Source organism: Dermochelys coriacea, chromosome 11 (genome assembly GCF_009764565.3).
Source record: "Dermochelys coriacea isolate rDerCor1 chromosome 11, rDerCor1.pri.v4, whole genome shotgun sequence".
NCBI lineage: Eukaryota > Metazoa > Chordata > Testudines > Dermochelyidae > Dermochelys > Dermochelys coriacea.
The window spans coordinates 39059532-39078873 of record NC_050078.2 but is presented as its reverse complement, the minus strand read 5'-3'; the positions used below and the strand labels follow the sequence as shown (position 1 = coordinate 39078873).

At 40.1% G+C, this 19342-nt stretch overlaps 1 protein-coding gene across 1 annotated transcript in view; it reads left to right on the top strand.

The window, feature by feature from the left end:
• Positions 1 to 19342, top strand: part of ABCB11 (ATP binding cassette subfamily B member 11) — a 55003-nt gene that overhangs the window by 18130 nt on the left and 17531 nt on the right. The window contains exons 9-12 of the mRNA XM_038422443.2: positions 1412 to 1544; positions 4074 to 4235; positions 13466 to 13570; positions 13685 to 13846. Of these exons, the coding sequence (XP_038278371.2) occupies positions 1412 to 1544; positions 4074 to 4235; positions 13466 to 13570; positions 13685 to 13846 (562 nt within the window). The remainder of the gene's footprint in view (positions 1 to 1411; positions 1545 to 4073; positions 4236 to 13465; positions 13571 to 13684; positions 13847 to 19342) is intronic.

Here is a 19342-nt window from a genome sequence, read left to right as displayed (position 1 = left end):
AACTGGGGGTGGCCGTAGGCGGATTGTCTTATACTTCTCAGGGCTCCCTGCAAAGGCACAAAACGACCATCAGGCAAGACATGTTTTACTACTGCTTTACAACAGTACATGAGGCTGGGGAGTAGCACTGGCATCTATTCACATTAATAGCTTACTGTCTTGCACTCATACAGCAGACCTTGGTTTATGCAAGTGCAGGATCAGGGGCTTTAATTGTGTAGCCATTTATGTTGACTATACAAGCCTTCTCATTCATCTTATACTATACTGACTGATGAAGATGGCCACTGTGTTGAAGATATAAGACCAAACCCTGCCCTGTGTTGCAAGGTAGTGGAAGATGGTATCCAGTACCTCTTCATCCCACACTGAAGGCAGTTAGGATTCTGGCATAATGTTTTCATATTTATGTACGATGTCCAGGCGTATATTCATATGTGTACTCTAGTTAAATCAGTCCAATAACGTGGAAAAAATTACTTGCTGTGGAATATATTGATAAATTTGACATTCTGTCTGAAAAGATACATCTTAGTGTTTATAACACAAGGGCATTTTTATTACCAGTTCTACCCAGGATCAAGCATTAAAGATTATAATCAATGGGCCAGATCCTGAGAGGAGCAGCCAGCCCCAGATGCCATTCACCTTAATGGGAGTTGCTGGTACTCAGCTGATAATTTTGAAATAGATTACAAAGAAACTGATACTCCTCTCTTCTGCATTGCTATCGAAACATTTATGAAAACGACAGCAGGGTCTGTTTGGATTTCACAACTCACTTCTGTCTCTTGAAATCCTCTTTCTGTACAACAAATTTTGTTTACTTTAGACAGGGTTGATTCAGACAACACTGCCAAACTAGCGGTTGTAGACTGGGGCACCCTACTGTAACGGATAGGTGGAAAATTACAGTATGCTCTTGAGTGCTCATGCTCCAGTACTGTGTCTCTGGAGTACAGCTACTATGTAGTGACTGAGGGCCCTGTGGTGAAACTGACTAGAGTACCTTTCGGGAGTAGGATACCTCCACTTTTCTGTGGCCTTGGCAAACGTATTGCAAGTTTAACAGGAAACACCCGACCGCTATTTCCCTAATTTCCCCAGAAATACAAACTGCAGTTTTAGATCTAAGAGAACAAGGTGCAGTATATGAACCTGAATAGAAGTATCTCTGTCTGTTGTGGAATTCCTCCTTCCCATAGTTTAGGAGACTGAGGAAGATGGCAGCATGAAAGGCAATTTTAGGCCTTTGCAGCCATAGAGTTTGCAGGAGTCGTCCACTTTGCTTCAACAAGCTCTGATTTCAGGTTCTGATATAAGCTAGGCTAAAAATTGACTCAGTCTTCAAAACACATATTGTGTCATTCAGCCCATGAGGAACAGACCTTCTCACCCTTCTGTTTCACAGAGCTTCAGTTCGACAGCGTTCCAGGTCTCAGCTCTCTAATGTAGTACCAAGCCATCCATTATCAATCACTGAAGACCAGTCAGATGCTGTTTATCAAATGTATCGATATGAAGAAGGCACATCTACACAAAAGGTCAGACATCATCATTCATTATTAGATTGCTGATAGATAAAGCATGTTTTTACATCTTTTGGCCCTGATAATAATATACAGATAAGTATTTCTGTTATAGGTGGTTGTTGGTAGATGTATCATCTTGCATGTATCCTTTTAAACAAAGATATTACTCCAGGCCTCTACTCTCTCTGAGGTAAGTGCTGCATTGGATGGCACCTAATACGTATATAGCCATATGCAAAGCCTAACACAGAGTAAGTCTGGCGATCTAGGTGTAGGTGAGGTTGAAGTGAACATATAAAAGCAGATACGGGTTACATGAGGGGAAATGCTCATTTTGTGGAATATAACAGTTGCTCAGAGGTAGAAATTGCACTGTTTGTTCATTATGGAGCGAGTACCCCATATCCTCTGTGGACACGTGGTAGTCCTTAGATAGTGTAACTGGAGCTTCATTCTGAGGCCACTGAAGTAAATGGGAAAGTCTTGGTGACATCACTGGGCTTTGGATCAGTCTCCTGGTGTGGTTCAGCTGCATGGAGGATCAGGGCAGAATGCCTTTAAATGGCCAGTTCAGAACTAACTATTCAGGAATATGCACAGTGGTGATTTACAAACCACCCTGAAGTTGCCAGCATCAAATCCAAGCACTTCATCAGCTCTGTATAGGGCAGTGTGGGAAGTGGCACTATTGCTGCCAGCACCGTGCCAGGGTAAACAGAGGACTCCAGTCATCAGGGCTCTGACACCTTTGGCTTTCATCAACCCTAAATGAAAAAGGGAAAAAACAGAACATTCATCTACCCCTCCTCCCTTGTATTTCTGGTGAAAAGATGTGCAAAAAGGTCCATTTCCGGTAAACTGAGCAGAAATAAATGAGCAGGGCTCAGCACAGTAAGTGTTGTAATAGCCATTCTCTTCTAAATCAAAGAATAAGGTCAGGAATCATTTGATGATGAGTCTTCTGCACTTACTAGGAGTAATTATGAGCATTCTTGCACCTGGCGTGCAGACAATTCACATAATGTGAGGTCAAATTAGTGTATAACTCTGAGGCCTCCTTTTTGTTCTAATTGTAATGGATGCCTATTCATCCCCCACGCACTGTCTACTCAATGCCTACAACCACAGTGTTTTGAAATACTACTTAAGAATTTGCCATGAACAATACAATAAGTCACCTTGAGAGGAAATAACTTGAGGGCTCTGTAATGGCTCTTGCAGCCCTAGTGTTCTGGAGGGAGGAGAAGGTGAACTGCCTGAACGGCGGTGGCTGGAAGCATAATGCCAGCATAGGGAAGCAGCAAGCGTAAAGATCTTCTTGACCCCGGGTGTAACTCCACTGGAGTCAGGGAAGTTACCCCAGGGATCCATGTCCCATTGTCTCCTGACATGTTGGAGGGAATGTGTTCTGAGGCACACCTGTGACAGCATGCCCCACCAGGGAGCACAAGGCATTCTTATTATGGCTGTTCCTGTGCAAGGATAATGGAAAGAAAGTGGCTCCCTTCCTGCACTTTTTCTTATGACCACTGAAGCCCTAAGTGTGGCAATTACATAATTAAGAGACATGCTAACATTCTACTATTGAGGAAGGATTTTACTACCAGTGAGAGATTCCTATAAAGCCTTTGAAATACCAGTTTGAAAGAAAATGTATACCATAGAAATGAAGTGTCTGTGTTCATTTTAATACTTCCCAAAAGAATTTCAGCTTGCTTTTCAACCTTTCCATCATGATATTTCTCTGAAGAGCCTAGGCCTCTCTTGAGCACTGAATCCTATGAAACCATGTCGAAGTTTCAATCCAGATCTACGAGTGGATGGCTCAGCTGCGAGCACACAGGTTTTCTGTACCTCCCTTTTGGCTCTGCTTTCAGAACTAGGAAAACCTAGGACCACCATTGCCTAGGCCTTCCTGGCTTGGTCATATTTGCTCTTAATACAAGTTGTAGCTGAGAGACAGTTGTCTGGTGATCTGAATACAGAGAGTAAAATTATGCTCCCAAGAACAATGGGAGCCCCTGTGTGTGGCTCTTAACTTCCACACAGTAGTAGGAGCTCAGCTGCCTCTCTGGCACTGTCTCTTCCCCTTCTAGGTCCGAACAGAAGACTCTCTCCATAGAGTCAGGGTTTCCACAGGTTATGGGGACTGTGCAGGCTGGGGCTGGGAGTGGAGGCTTAGTGATAGGTGGATGCAGGGGCTACACTTCATTCCAGCACCAGCCACTCAAATATTGCCCGGGCAATACACTCTGTGTATGGTGTGGGGGTGTTGATTGTCAGCCTGCTCAGAAGCAACATGACTATGATGCCACTCTAATAAAAACACAATTAAAAAAAATCTGACCATGGTGAAGTAGCATGCTGAAGCTATAGTGCCTGGAAATTATCTGCAGATGTGCAGGGCCCAGGTCTGACCAGGATCACGTGGGCTGTGAAGTGGAGCTTACTAAAGGAACCCTGATGTGGGGAGATGAATCTCTGATGGGTGTCAGTGAGGGAATGTTTATGCTTCATAAATCAAATATATTTTGTTAGCAGACATTTGAGGAGGAAGAAGAGGAAGTGGAGCCTGCACCAGTTGCCAGGATTTTGAAATACAATGCTCCTGAGTGGCCTTATATGTTGTTTGGATCTGTTGGCGCAGCTATGAATGGGGCAGTCAATCCACTCTATGCTCTATTATTCAGTCAGATTCTTGCGGTAAGTCATGCTAATATTTTAAAATTCATCAATAGGGTTGGTTATTCCTCCTACACCTTTAGAGCTTATAGCAGGCAAGAGGGGATGAACAAACTGAAACAGGAACTACTAAATGCTAATCTCAGTGCTGACATTGTCATCTTGGGCAAGTCTTTTAACCTCTCTGCCTTATCTTCTGAGTCAGGCAAGTGGGGATAATCCTTCTTACTTACCTGAGCAGGGTGATCTGATGAGTAAGAACCTGTTCCTGCTCTAGTCTATTCTACATGGCTTCTTATGCCACTCCCATCACCATAGTATCTAATCAACTTTGCAGAAGCATATTACACAATGTGACTAACATCTGTCAAGTGTGGTGCCTTCCTTCTGTCAACCTCTCCCTAAGGGGGAAAAAGTGTGTGTGCAGTATAACATAATGTGTTGGTATCTTGGGGTGTTTTGTATCTGTATATCCTGCTCTGTGTTTGCATAAGAGGTGGCGTAGTCAGAGAAGTATGTCTTACACTTGGAACAGGAGATGGTGAGGTTTGTTATGGTTCCTGCAGGAGTTTGTTCCGCAGCCTTGGACCGACCCCCAAGAAAGCTCTATCTCCTGCTACCTAATTAATTAGGGCATGATTCATGCTCTTTCTGAAGTCTATGAAAATCCTGCTATTGACTTCAGTAAGACAATGATTCAGGCGCTAATTAATTTGTTCATGTTTGTAAAGTACTCTGTATGTGGAAACTGTTAGTGTTAATTGAATTGTTTCAAATACCATTTTTCAGGTAAAATGAAAAAATGTGAGAAAAATATCTACAACAAAATATTTCCCTTTTTAATTGTTTCTTAATCTGTCCTTCACTCTCAGCAGGAATTCACCTGTTACATGAATGTACTAACAGAGACAGGACCTAGGACTCTTGGCTTACTTAGCATCCACTCAGTGGAGATCACAGCTAATACAAATTCCTGTCTAGAAAATATATTATTGGGAAAATGGGGCCCAATCCCTGCTAAACCTTACCTATCTGTGTAGTTCCACAGTTCTCCTCCCATGGAAAATCAATGGTTTTCAGGATCAGGCCTATATTTTTGACCACAAGTGTCAAAATGTAATAGAATATAGAGCAAAATTAAAACTCATCAGAATATGAAAATACCTTAAGGCTCTGGGCCTGAGCTTTTCCTTCAAGGAAGTGAGCACCTTGATCTCCCTGGATGAATTCCTCATCTATAAGGATTGGGTCCAGTGGGAGCTGAAAATACTCAGCACTTTGCATCCTTGAAGAATTTGGCCCCAAATGAGATATTTTAACAACCAACAGCCATGATTTATTATCCATAGCCCTAAAATGTTTTTGCTGTGTTTAGTGCAGGACCAGGCATACAGCCTGCTAATAGATGGAGCACACACCCTGCTCCAAGCACTGTATGAATATCCTCACTGATGATGGCGATAGGCATGTTGGCTTGTGCTGGAGGAGAAATAAACTCAGGAAAGGGAGAGAAAACACATTTGTGAGTAGAAGAAGCCAAAACTAGTAGAAAGAGAGAAATGTTATTTGGAAAGTTCTCAGATGTTGCTATAAAAATAGACTGAGATTAAAAGAAATGAATAATAAAAAATTAAAGTGCCAGACAATATATTTAGAAAGAAGCCAGTTCATGAATGCAGCAGAGACCATTGCTGCAAGCACAGAGCTGGCTTGTTCTACTTACGTTACAAATAATAACACTGCTTTTGACACGAGCAAATAGCCCCCCTTCCATCCCAGCTGCATTGGCATTTACATAGTGGAATTTGTGAGAAGGGGGTGCAGAGGGTCTGCACTATGGTCCCATTTCTGGTGAGACCTTCTGCACGTGCTTAAGTCTCAGTTGAGAAGAGCACTTATCCATCTGCTTACATCCCACTGACTGCTCCGGAATCAGGGCCTGTAACAGGAGCCCCAGAATGAATTATGATTGGCTTTGCCAGAATTCCCCCCTCGGGCTCCTGCAGAGTGCACACTGCAGTAGTAACACTGCAGCCCTTTAACTGGGAGCAGACTGCATTCTCCTGTGTGCTCATCTAGCTTTGCCAGCTGGTGAGGAAAGGAGGCATGGCTATGGCCCTCCCCTCAGAACATCTTCCTTGCAGCCTTTGGAGAAGCTTGCACCTGCACTAATGGGAAGCAGTGGCATGATTTTAGCCAGTGTGGATGGCGAATGATGCGGAGTTTAAGGAAGGGAAGGTGCTTTGCACTCACTCCTTTCACTTGCACAGTTGGGGCTTGATCCTGCCCTATTTGTCAAAATTTGTCATTTTGACTCCAATGGGAGCAGGATCAGATTTCTGGTCGTGGTCACCTATCATCTAGCCCTACAGAAGTAGTCAACTCAAATATATTTATAGAGTGTTCAGTATAAACACTTACAGGGATGCCCTCTTGTGCATTTGGGAAATTTCCAAACTCTTTCCCCTCATTTAGAGCTCTCATTAATTCTGGAAAGTAAAGTATACTTTAGCCTGTTTCACAGCCATGTACTCTGATCCATAACACACTGTTAGTTTTATAAATTTATATTTCTGTTCCTTCAATGGACTTTCTGCTTCTACCATTTCAGATGAAGAAAGCTGGTTCCAAGAGCAATTGTAACATTAACATCTGTTGTGTGAGGATGATCTGTTCTCACACTTGCTGTGTTTTATGCTGGTTATATGCACAAAATGCCCATTTTTATGAAGCATTTTTCATCCCATTTATATAAAGTTTAGACATATATTATGTGCGTATAATGCCATGTGGTGCAAGGCTACAGAAAAAGACTAGAACTAAGAGCAATTAGGTCTGTGTTCTAATCTAGACCTCAGAGTGGGACATAATTTGAGTCACTGACTTCAGCTTCTTGTGTCTCATTCAGCTCAGGTGTAAAACTGGACTAAATCCTGTTGAGAAATAGATGCTAAATCCTAAAGTTTATCTTTCCAGCTATATAAATTCCAAATTTTTCCCAACGTTGCTCACAGCCTGACAAATTAAGGATAAAATGAGCTATGTTGCATCAAGGGGACAAGAAGTGCAGCAGATGCACCCTTATATATTATGCTTTTATTATGATGGATTAATGAGAAGAGATTACATAAAAATGCGGTGTTATTTTTTTAAATAAATGAAATTAAGTCTGGCCAAGTCATATGCTTTACTGTTGAAAGGTAATGGCAGAGCACAGACATATGGAGCAGACTTTAATCTCTCAACACTAAATGCGAACCAGGCATCATTATTTTGGATTTTGCAGGGTTTAGTTTGTTGCGAGGGAGCTGATACTGAAAGTTAAAAATTACTTTGAAGAGGCTTTGCCAGTGGGAAAATAACCATCTCTATGCAATTCCTATTCAGTTCCTTTCAAACAATTTTTATAGATCACTTCTGAACTATAAATACATCGGGTGGCCTTTTAAGACGAAGGCTTAAATGTATTTTGTGGAATTTTATTTGTTGCATCTGTAACTAAGAAGAAAATTCCAGCAGCCCTTTCTATTGTCAGATATTTAGTTCCAAGAATTTAGGACAGTTCAGATGTAAATCTTAAAGGTCAAATCTGCAAGCTATTTTTAACCACTCCCAAGAGCTAAACATGTTGCTCTCTTGGAGGATTGGCAGATATATAGTGATTTGACTTGTGAACCCCAGTTAGAATATTAGAACTATTGTCATTTAAGCAGAGAAGTCCAAACACAAGCTACCCACGAGCAGTAAAATAATTAACTGGTAGGTATTGCAACGGACAGTAACTCCTATGAACTGGAACTGCTAAAAGATAACTAGTGAGATTAGGACCATTACTTCATTGGCAATCAATTTAATAGCAGTAGATAAAAAGATCAGACATAAAGAGAAGAGATAAAAGAACAGCATTTGGGAGGGGAAAATATTTCTAATTTGAGCTCTGGACATTTTTTCTAATGGATTCTCTTCCCAACCCACACTAAGAAGAGATTTCAGAGTAGCAGCCGTGTTAGTCTGTATTCGCAAAAAGAAAAGGAGTACTTGTGGCACCTTAGAGACTAACAAATTTATTAGAGCATAAGCTTTCGTTATGCTCTAATAAATTTGTTAGTCTCTAAGGTGCCACAAGTACTCCTTTTCTTTTTACTAAGAAGAGAGTGTCTTATTTTCACGTTGGTTTAATAACATGTGGGACCTATGTTCTCCCTTTGAAACATGCCTATATCTTCCATTAGCAGAATCAAAGAGAGCTGTTCATGTGTACCAAAGGGAAAGTTATCCTGATTTGAAAGTATGTATTTGGAACATAAGTATTTGACTTTGTACCTCCCAATGAGCCAACAGCTGCCATAGATTTTATGGGTGTTAAGGGAGTTGCTTTATTGTTGCTTTACAGAAAGAAGAGAGTAATTGAGTCCACTAATCTTTTCCACAGTCTTGTGACTTCAGCCAGTATTCTCTGGATCACTATCACAACCCCTTACTGTTTTTCAGAGTAGGGTGGAGAATTGCTTTGGATGTAATTAGCTATGTGCAGCAAATGGTATTGCGCTCAGTGACTGCACATAATATCTTTTGCCTCTGTTTTTATTCTCCTTAACCTTATAGCGGGCCTTAACCAGGAAGAAAAGGCCAGACAAGGAGAGAGAAAAATTGTTCTTCTTAACCTCTGATGATAGGACAAGAAGCAATCGGCTTAACTTTCTAACTGTCAAGGTGGTTAAGCACTGGAATAAATTGCCTAGGACAGTTGTGGAATCTCCATCATTGGAGATTTTTAAGAGCAGGTTAGATAAACACCTGTCACGGTCGGTCTAGAAAATACTTAGTCCTGCCATGAGTGCAGGAGACTTGACTAGATGACCTCTAGAGTTCCCTTTCAGGCCTATGATTCTATAATTCTATGACTTAATTTGGGAAAATAAGAACTGCCATACTAATCTTAACAATGCCATCCAGTAGCCTTCACTTATAGTGGCCAGTATGCAATGCTTCAGAGAAAAGTGTAAAACCCACATAAAGGGTAATTATTCCACGGGAAAATTTCTTCCAGCATTGAAGCTTATTGCTTTTCAGTAGCAATTGAGGTGTATGGTTTTGTGGATAATTTCTTGTTCATTGGACACACTGTAGTAACTGTAGAGAGAGTACAAACGATAGTACTCAAGCTTTAGGCTGATACTTACGAGTTTGCAAGAGTACAATAAGGATCATTCACTTTTGCTTTTATTATACAACGAGATGGTCCTGAACTGGAATATTGGATCCAAACCCCCTTGATCTTTGAGAAGATCTGGATTTGGATCCACGCTTTGTGGCTGAGACCCATCTCTACAAAGTACATCCAAAGTAGAACTTACTTCAGACCATGATCTGGATCTTATCTTTACACCTCAGGCTTCTCTCTTGTTATATTTGAGAGTCTGTCTTTTCACAAGCAAGCTGTCATAAGAGACTGGGAAGTTGGGACTTTAAATAAATGCAACCTAACTCAGAAACTAAAACATTTAGCAAAAAGAAAAGGAGTACTTGTGGCACCTTAGAGACTAACAAATTTATTAGAGCATAAGCTTTCGTGAGCTACAGCTCACTTCATCGGATGCATTTGGTGGAAAAAACAGAGGAGAGATTTATATACACACACACAGAGAACATGAAACAATGGGTTTATCATACACACTGTAAGGAGAGTGATCACTTAAGATAAGCCATCACCAACAGCAGGGGGGGGAAAGGAGGAAAACCTTCCATGGTGACAAGCAGGTAGGCTAATTCCAGCAGTTAACAAGAATATCAGAGGAACAGTGGGGGGTGGGGTGGGGGGAGAAATACCATGGGGAAATAGTTTTACTTTGTGTAATGACTCATCCATTCCCAGTCTCTATTCAAGCCTAAGTTAATTGTATCCAGTTTGCAAATTAATTCCAATTCGGCAGTCTCTCGTTGGAGTCTGTTTTTGAAGCTTTTTTGTTGAAGGATAGCCACTCTTAGGTCTGTGATCGAGTGACCAGAGAGATTGAAGTGTTCTCCAACTGGTTTTTGAATGTTATAATTCTTGACGTCTGATTTGTGTCCATTCATTCTTTTACGTAGAGACTGTCCAGTTTGGCCAATGTACATGGCAGAGGGGCATTGCTGGCACATGATGGCATATATCACATGGTAGATGCGCAGGTGAAGGAGCCTCTGATAGTGTGGCTGATGTGATTAGGCCCTATGATGGTATCCCCTGAATAGATATGTGGACAGAGTTGGCAACGGGCTTTGTTGCAAGGATAGGTTCCTGGGTTAGTGGTTCTGTTGTGTGGTGTGTGGTTGCTGGTGAGTATTTGCTTCAGATTGGGGGGCTGTCTGTAAGCAAGGACTGGTCTATCTCCCAAGATCTGAGAGAGCGATGGCTCGTCCTTCAGGACAGCATTTGCTCAAGAAACTCCCTGAAAAAGCACAAGAACAAATCCGCACAGACACACCCCTGGAGCCCCGACCTGGGGTATTCTATCTGGTACCCAAGATCCATAAACCTGGAAATCCTGGACGCCCCATCATCTCAGGCATTGGCACCCTGACAGCAGGATTGTCTGGCTATGTAGGCTCCCTCCTCAGGCCCTTCGTTACCAGCACTCCCAGCTATCTTCGAGACACCACCGATTTCCTGAGGAAACTACAGTCCATTGGTGATCTTCCTAAAAACACCATCCTAGCCACTATGGATGTAGAAGCCCTCTACACCAACATTCCACACAAAGATGGACTACAAGCCGTCAGGAACAGTATCCCCGATACTGTCACAGCTAACCTGGTGGCAGAACTTTGTGACTTTGTCCTGACCCATAACTATTTCACATTTGGTGACAATGTATACCTTCAAATCAGCGGCACTGCGATGGGTACCCGCATGGCCCCACAGTATGCCAACATTTTTATGGCTGACTTAGAACAACGCTTCCTCAGCTCTCGTCCCCTAATGCCCCTACTCTACTTGCACTACATTGATGACATCTTCATCATCTGGACCCATGGAAAAGAAGCTCTTGAGAATTCCACCATGATTTCAACAATTTCCATCCCACCATCAACCTCAGCCTGGACCAGTCCACACAAGAGATCCACTTCCTCGACACTACGGTGCTAATAAGCGATGGTCACATAAACACCACCCTATATCGGAAACCTACTGACCGCTATTCCTACCTACATGCCTCTAGCTTTCATCCAGATCATACCACTCAATCCATTGTCTACAGCCAAGCGCTACGATATAACCGCATTTGCTCCAACCCCTCAGACAGAGACAAACACCTACAAGATCTCTATCATGCATTCCTACAACTACAATACCCACCTGCTGAAGTGAAGAAACAGATTGACAGAGCCAGAAGAGTACCCAGAAGTCACCTACTACAGGACAGGCCCAACAAAGAAAACAACAGAACGCCACTAGCCATCACCTTCAGCCCCCAACTAAAACCTCTCCAACGCCTCATCAAGGATCTACAACCTATCCTGAAGGACGAGCCATCGCTCTCTCAGATCTTGGGAGACAGACCAGTCCTTGCTTACAGACAGCCCCCCAATCTGAAGCAAATACTCACCAGCAACACACACCACACAACAGAACCACTAACCCAGGAACCTATCCTTGCAACAAAGCCCGTTGCCAACTCTGTCCACATATCTATTCAGGGGATACCATCATAGGGCCTAATCACATCAGCCACACTATCAGAGGCTCCTTCACCTGCGCATCTACCAATGTGATATATGCCATCATTGTGCCAGCAATGCCCCTCTGCCATGTACATTGGCCAAACTGGACAGTCTCTACGTAAAAGAATGAATGGACACAAATCAGACGTCAAGAATTATAACATTCAAAAACCACAGGTTTCAGAGTAGCAGCCGTGTTAGTCTGTATTCGCAAAAAGAAAAGGAGTACTTGTGGCACCTAGAGACTAACAAATTTATTAGAGCATAAGCTTTCGTGAGCTGTAGCTCACGAAAGCTTATGCTCTAATAAATTTGTTAGTCTCTAAGGTGCCACAAGTACTCCTTTTCTTTTTATTCAAAAACCAGTTGGAGAACACTTCAATCTCTCTGGTCACTCGATCACAGACCTAAGAGTGGCTATACTTCAACAAAAAAGCTTCAAAAACAGACTCCAACGAGAGACTGCCGAATTGGAATTAATTTGCAAACTGGATACAATTAATTTAGGCTTGAATAGAGACTGGGAATGGATGAGTCATTACACAAAGTAAAACTATTTCCCCATGGTATTTCTCCCCCCACCCCACCCCCCACTGTTCCTCTGATATTCTTGTTAACTGCTGGAATTAGCCTACCTGCTTGTCACCATGGAAGGTTTTCCTCCTTTCCCCCCCCTGCTGTTGGTGATGGCTTATCTTAAGTGATCACTCTCCTTACAGTGTGTATGATAAACCCATTGTTTCATGTTCTCTGTGTGTGTGTATATAAATCTCTCCTCTGTTTTTTCCACCAAATGCATCCGATGAAGTGAGCTGTAGCTCACGAAAGCTTATGCTCTAATAAATTTGTTAGTCTCTAAGGTGCCACAAGTACTCCTTTTCTTTTTGCGAATACAGACTAACACGGCTGCTACTCTAAAACATTTAGCAAATTTATAAGGCCATTTTGTGCTATAAGCTTGTCATATAAATCAACAGAAATCAAATGAAACCCATTTACTGAAACGGTGGTGTTTTGCACCTGGATTTCTCCTGGGCGTCTCTGTGAAAGTCACAGAAACTCATAGCCAGACCATGCAGGTTTTCTAAAGGCAAGACCACACCCCCGGACCCAGCCCTTCATATAGAATAGAATATTAATATAAATGTGAGTAATGCAGTGAAATGAAATCCACATCCATTCAAAATTTTAAAAGATTCTAAACAAATGGTTAAAATTTCTCCAGTACGTTTAGACTCATTCTGTTTATTTATATAGATGTATTGTAGTTCCAATTGTTTGTGAAATAATCAAGTAATAAAGACTGGTTGAATTTTAAATTTAAGTATAAAGGGCACAAATCGGCATAAGTGTTTTGATTCCTTAATCTTATGAATTTATACCAACTGAAGGTATGGCCCATGATGTTTTCATCTGACCGAGATCTTTAGGGGCTGACGTGAAAACTTTATACTATATTTCACTGGCATAGACAAATTCTGCTCACCTTGTTCACGCTACTACCCTTGACAATTTAATGTTATGACATTCTTTTTTTTTCTCAAAAGACCTTTTCCATGCCTGATAAAGAAGAGCAAAGAGCACTGATCAATGGCATCTGCCTACTTTTTGTCGTTGTTGGAGCTGTATCGTTTTTCACACAGTTTCTGCAGGTAATGGCAACTCATTAAACTTCTGCTTTGCTAGTTTCTTTTTCTCTTTGTGTCTGGCCGTGTGTGCATGTGTGTGTTTTGTATAATAAGTGTATTTGTTCTTATGCATACCAGGGATACACATTTGCAAAATCTGGTGAGTTGCTTACGAGACGGTTAAGGAAAATTGGTTTCCAAGCTATGCTAGGGCAAGAGACTGGTTGGTTTGATGACCACAGAAACAGCCCTGGTGCCTTGACTACAAGACTTGCAACAGATGCATCACAGGTTCAAGGGGTAAGAAACCATATATTAGGAATTATTTTGCTCCATGCTAATTACTGCATTAATATGGTATGTTATGTCACAAGAATTATATAGTGTGTAAATAGTAATCTCATGGTTTCTACTTACACTTGGTCTAGCTAAGCCATTTCCAATGTGTGCACTGTCTATCATAGACTGGCACAGCAATTATTTACTCTCCATATAAAGACCTAAATGCAGAACTAGAGCCAGATCCTGCTGTCCATTGTACCAGTGTAAACAGATCAATGCCATAAAAGCCAGTAAAGTTACCACAAGTCACCAGTATAACAGAAAGAAGAATTCAGCGTATAATCTTTAATTTCTCATTCTTGAAGGTGGAATTTTGCCATAATCTCTAAATGCATATTTCTGAAACATATCAGTCATTTTCAACCCAAATTTATCAATAGTAATATCATTGATTAAACAGAATTTTCAGACTGATGTAGAATTTATTACATGTGGCTGTTGTGATTTATGCTAACAATCCACTTCAGAAAAACACTCCCTACTGCTACATGGTATGTCATTTTAGGATCAGCCTCAGACTAGCATGCACTAGTATTGCAGAAGTAATGCTCTTATTTGGGGGGAAAGGCTGCCTGTTAGCACTGTATTCTAGCACCCCCTACTGGTTGAAGGTGTGTGCTGCTGAGTTGTGTGTGGTCAACCTTAGCACTGATACTTGGCTCTAAAGCAAGTAATTTTGTTTCTACAAGAACAAAAAGAAATGTATGGATTTTTTGTTACTGGTATTTAACTGGTTATAGGAGTTTTGCTGGACTTTTTTCTTCTTGGAGTTTTAAGGAATTTAAAATAGAATGAGACAGAAAAAAGAAAGTTGCAGCCTGCGGTTTCCTGTCAGCAGCAAGCAGTCAGTATTTCCCCAGCACCTCAGAAATCAGCAGCCATCTCCCTCCCCCTTCTTACAGTTACATTAAGTTGCAAACACTTACAGGTTCCATTTTAATTTATATGCACAGACTTCTTAACACCAACTCTGCCTTACAGTAGCTGCATAAAAGAAGGCTTTATTCTAGGCTAAAGCATTATTCTCTGCCTTCTCTGAAGAGTCTAGTTACTGCACTCTACACAAATAACAGAGCTGTGAATGACAAAGCCAAAAACTTTTCCCAACTCTTGGGTTTAGTTTCAGTTCCGTTATTAATAAGAGGTCAAATAATGGCGCTCAACTGGAATTTATTAATCAATGATGATTAGTGAAGGATTAACACAACACAATACAGAATATAGAAAGGAAGGCTATGGTTATCAAACCAGTCTGGAAACTGGACAAGTTACTGCCGCTTGATTCATTCCTATCTAAGTCCCAGAATCTCTGCTCTTTATATACCAACTTGTTCAAGATAAGGAAAAATCCTTTCCCTTTTTGATCTAGTGGAGGAGATCCTTTTATGCTATTTCAATTTACCTAATCAATGAGCTAAAGATATCTGTAATTTATGTTCTTTTATGGTATCTTAGCTTATCTGTCCTGATTATAGAAAACACCTGTGGCAACAAGTAATTCTTAATAAGATAAAGGCATCTCTCAGTGGGTTATTATCTCATCAATCATTGCGAGATTATCTCATCAATTACAAGTGGACCCCTACTGGACATATTCTTCACAGGTCAACAGGCTCAGGGTAAAAATATTATACACTTTCCTCCACTTGGTCACACGCTAAATTTAACCTAAGTACAGAGTCTCTAAAATCATAGATACAAAACACTTAAATTCATGCACAAAGGCTTATGGGGTTTTATATACATAGAATCACAGGGAGTTTGATTAATTTGCTAACAGTCCAACCTTTTCTACCTAGATTATCAATCATGGCAATACTAAACTACTTGATTAGGTGTTTATATGAAGTTCTAGTTAATGCATTCAGGAAGGATTTATATTGTTTTAACAAAATATGCAAGCAACGATACAAAATTAACACAACTAAACCTAACACTATTTGTAAAACAATTAATACTTTAAAGGTAACTTCTATCTATATAGTAGGCATAATTAGGTCCAAGTCACCATTATATATTAAATCTTCTACATCTGAATACAAAGTTATTGCTAATTTGAACAACATGGGTATTTTTTCAAGCTAGTAATACTTTCATAGTTAAGGTCAGTGGATCAATAATACGTAATTTTCAAGATTTTTGTAATGGTTGTGTTCACTTTGAATAATAGTTTCATTCTGAAAGGCTGGTACAGGAATAATTGTAGTTTGGTCAATAATATAACATGCATGAGAGACAAAATAAAAATTTGGATTGGTGACATTGCATGCAAGATTTTCGTACATATTTTTTTTATTGTTACTACATAATACAGCCCATCAATGTGGTAGGCCATTTTACTGCTGGGAGTCATCACCTGATGAGTATCCCAGGAAAGGAGACAGTGGCGGCTAGCTCATCTGTCTTGTTAGGCTGGGTCTGGCTGGCTGCAGACAGGCATTGTGATATTGAAGACATCACACCTACATAGGTATTAATAGTCCTTTTGAGGAGCAACTACCCAAAGGTGGTGCCCACCAGGTTTATGCTACTTAATAAAGGACCAGCAGAGCCACATAGATATAGGTGTTCTTTGTAGATTCCTGTTTTTAGGTAACCTTCTACTGTGCCTTATGTTTGGGTTTACTATTGTAAAGTAAAGATACTGTAAATACAGTATACATAGAATCCAACACTCAACAAGATTGTTTAGTAACATGTGCCTTGATTAGGATGTGGTGTCACAGAGCCCAAATTTTGAAGAGTATTAAAAGGAATTTATTTACATGCTTTAACATATTGCCAATTCACAGAAGTTCCTTTTGTACATTTGGGACAATACCATTTAATTAGGTGTTTATTCTCAATAAGATTTGGTACCTTTCCAGCTTCAGCATTTCTTAGTGTAGTGATTACCCTGTCCAATGCGTAGCCGCCATAAGCAGTACAAATGATTTTCATTCCCACTTTTTTTGCTTTCTTATTATTAACTTTAACCAATTCATTGATTCTTTTGCCTGTCTGTTTAAACAAATGAGCAATGTCATGCATATTTAACAGTGTTCCTGTCTTCATTAGCTAGACTCTCAAATCAGTCATTGGTGGAACACTGTTAGCCCCAGGGTGTTTAATGTAGCTGACATGTCTTTTTTATGTTTTGAAAATCTGCTCTATTTTAACTGATATACTTGATTTTAAAAGGCCTAATTTATTTTTGCTTTGTAACTAGGACTGTTGATTGATCAATTTACACATGCGATTAACTTTAATTGTATTAACTGCAGTTTAATCATACTGTTAAACAGTGGAATACCAATGAATTTATTAATATTTTTGGATGTTCTTCTACATTTTCAAATATATTGATTTCAATTACAGCACAGAATACAAAGTGTACAGTGCTCACTTCATATTATTTTTTAATACAAATATTTGCGTTGTAAAAATGATAAACAAAAGAAATAGTATTTTTCATAGAAGTACTCTAGGGCAATCTCTTTATTGTGAAAGTGCATTTTACAAATAACTGCACTCAAAAACAAAACAATGTAAAATTTTAGAGCCTACAAGTCCACTCAGTCCTACTTCTTGTTCAGCCAATCATTAAGACAAACAATTTTGTTTACATTTTTGGGAGATAATGTTGCCTGCTTCTTATTTACAATGTTATCTGAAAGAGAGAACAGGCATACACATGGCACTTTTGTAGCTGGCATTGCAAGGTATTTACGTGCCAGATATGCTAAACATTTGTATGCCCCTCGTGCTCAGCCACCATTCTAGAGGACATGCTTCCATGTTGATGACACTCATAAAAAAAATGTGTTAATTAAATTTTGTGATGCAACTCCTTGCAGGAGAATTGTATGTCCCCTGCTCTGTATGTTACCTGCATTCTGCCATATGTTTCATGTTATAGCAGTCTCGGATGATGACCAAACACATGTTGTTCATTTTAAGAACACTTTCACTGCAGATTTGACAAAATGCAAAGAAGGTACCAATGTGAGATTTTTAAAGATAGCTACGGCACTTGACCGAAGGATTAAAAATCTGAAGTCCCTTCCAAAATCTGAGAGGGATGAGGTGTAGAGCATGCTTTCAGAAGTTTTAAAAGAGCAACACTACAATGTAGAAACTATAGAACCTGAGCCACCAAAAAAAGAAAATCAATCTTCTGCTGGTGACATCTGACTCAGATGATGAAAATGAACATGTATCAGTCCGCACTGCTTTGGATCATTATCAAGCAGAACCCATCATCCGCATGCATGCACGTCCTCTGGAATGGTGGCTGAAGCATGAAGGTGACATATGAATCTTTAGTGCATCTGACATGTAAATACCTTGCAACGCCAGCTACCACACTGCCATGCAAATGCTTGTTCTCACTTTCAGGTGACATTGTAAACAAGAAGCAGGCAGCATTATCTCCTGACAATGTAAACAAACTTGTTTGTCTGAGTGATTGGCTGACAAGAAGTAGGACTGAGTGGACTTGCAGCTCTAAAGTTTTACATTATTTTATTTTTGAATGCAATTATTTTTGTACATAATTCTACATTTGTAAGTTCAACTTTCATGATAAGGAGATTGCACTAAAGTATTTGTATTCAGTGAATTGAAAAATACTATTTTTGTTTTTTACAGTGCAAATATTATAATCAAATAAATATAAAGTGAGCACTGTACACTTTGTATTCTGTTTGTAATTTGAAATCAATATATTTGAAAATGTAGAAGACACCCAAAAATATTTAAATAAATGGTATTCTAATATTTTTCAACAGTGTGATTAGTCATACAACCATATAGCTAAACACATACAGCTAAAAGTAGCCTAGAATTCCTCCTTACCTGTAAGGGGTTAAGAAGCTCAGCTAACCAGGTTAGCACCTGACCAACTGGACCAATGGGGAAAGAGAATACTTTCAAATCTTGGGAGGGGGGAAGGTTTTGTTTGTGCTTTTTGTTTTGTGTGGGGGTTCTCTCTTGGGACTGAGAGGGGCCAGATGGAAATCCATCTTCTCCAACCCATCGTGATCCAAGTCTCCAATATTACAAACAGTATAGATAAGCCAGGCAAGGCGGATTAGTTTCTTTTGTTTTTCTTGTGAATTTTCCCTTTGCTAGAGGGAGGTTTATCTTCGTTTTTTTGTAACTTTAAAGTTTTGCCTAGAGGTAAATCCTCTGTGTTTTGAATCTGATTACCCTGTAAAGTATTTATCATCCTGATTTTACAGAGGTGATTCTTTTACCTTTTTCTTTAAATAAAATCCTTCTTTTAAGAACCTGACTGATTTTTCCATTGTTCCAAGACCCAGAGGTTTGGGTCTTTGATCATTTTGTAACCAATTGGTTAGGATATTATTCTCAAGTCTCCCCCAGGAAAGGGGGTGTAAGGGCTTGGGGGGATTTCTGGGGGACGAGGAACTCCAAGTGATCCTTTCCCTGGTTCTTTGTTAAATCACTTGG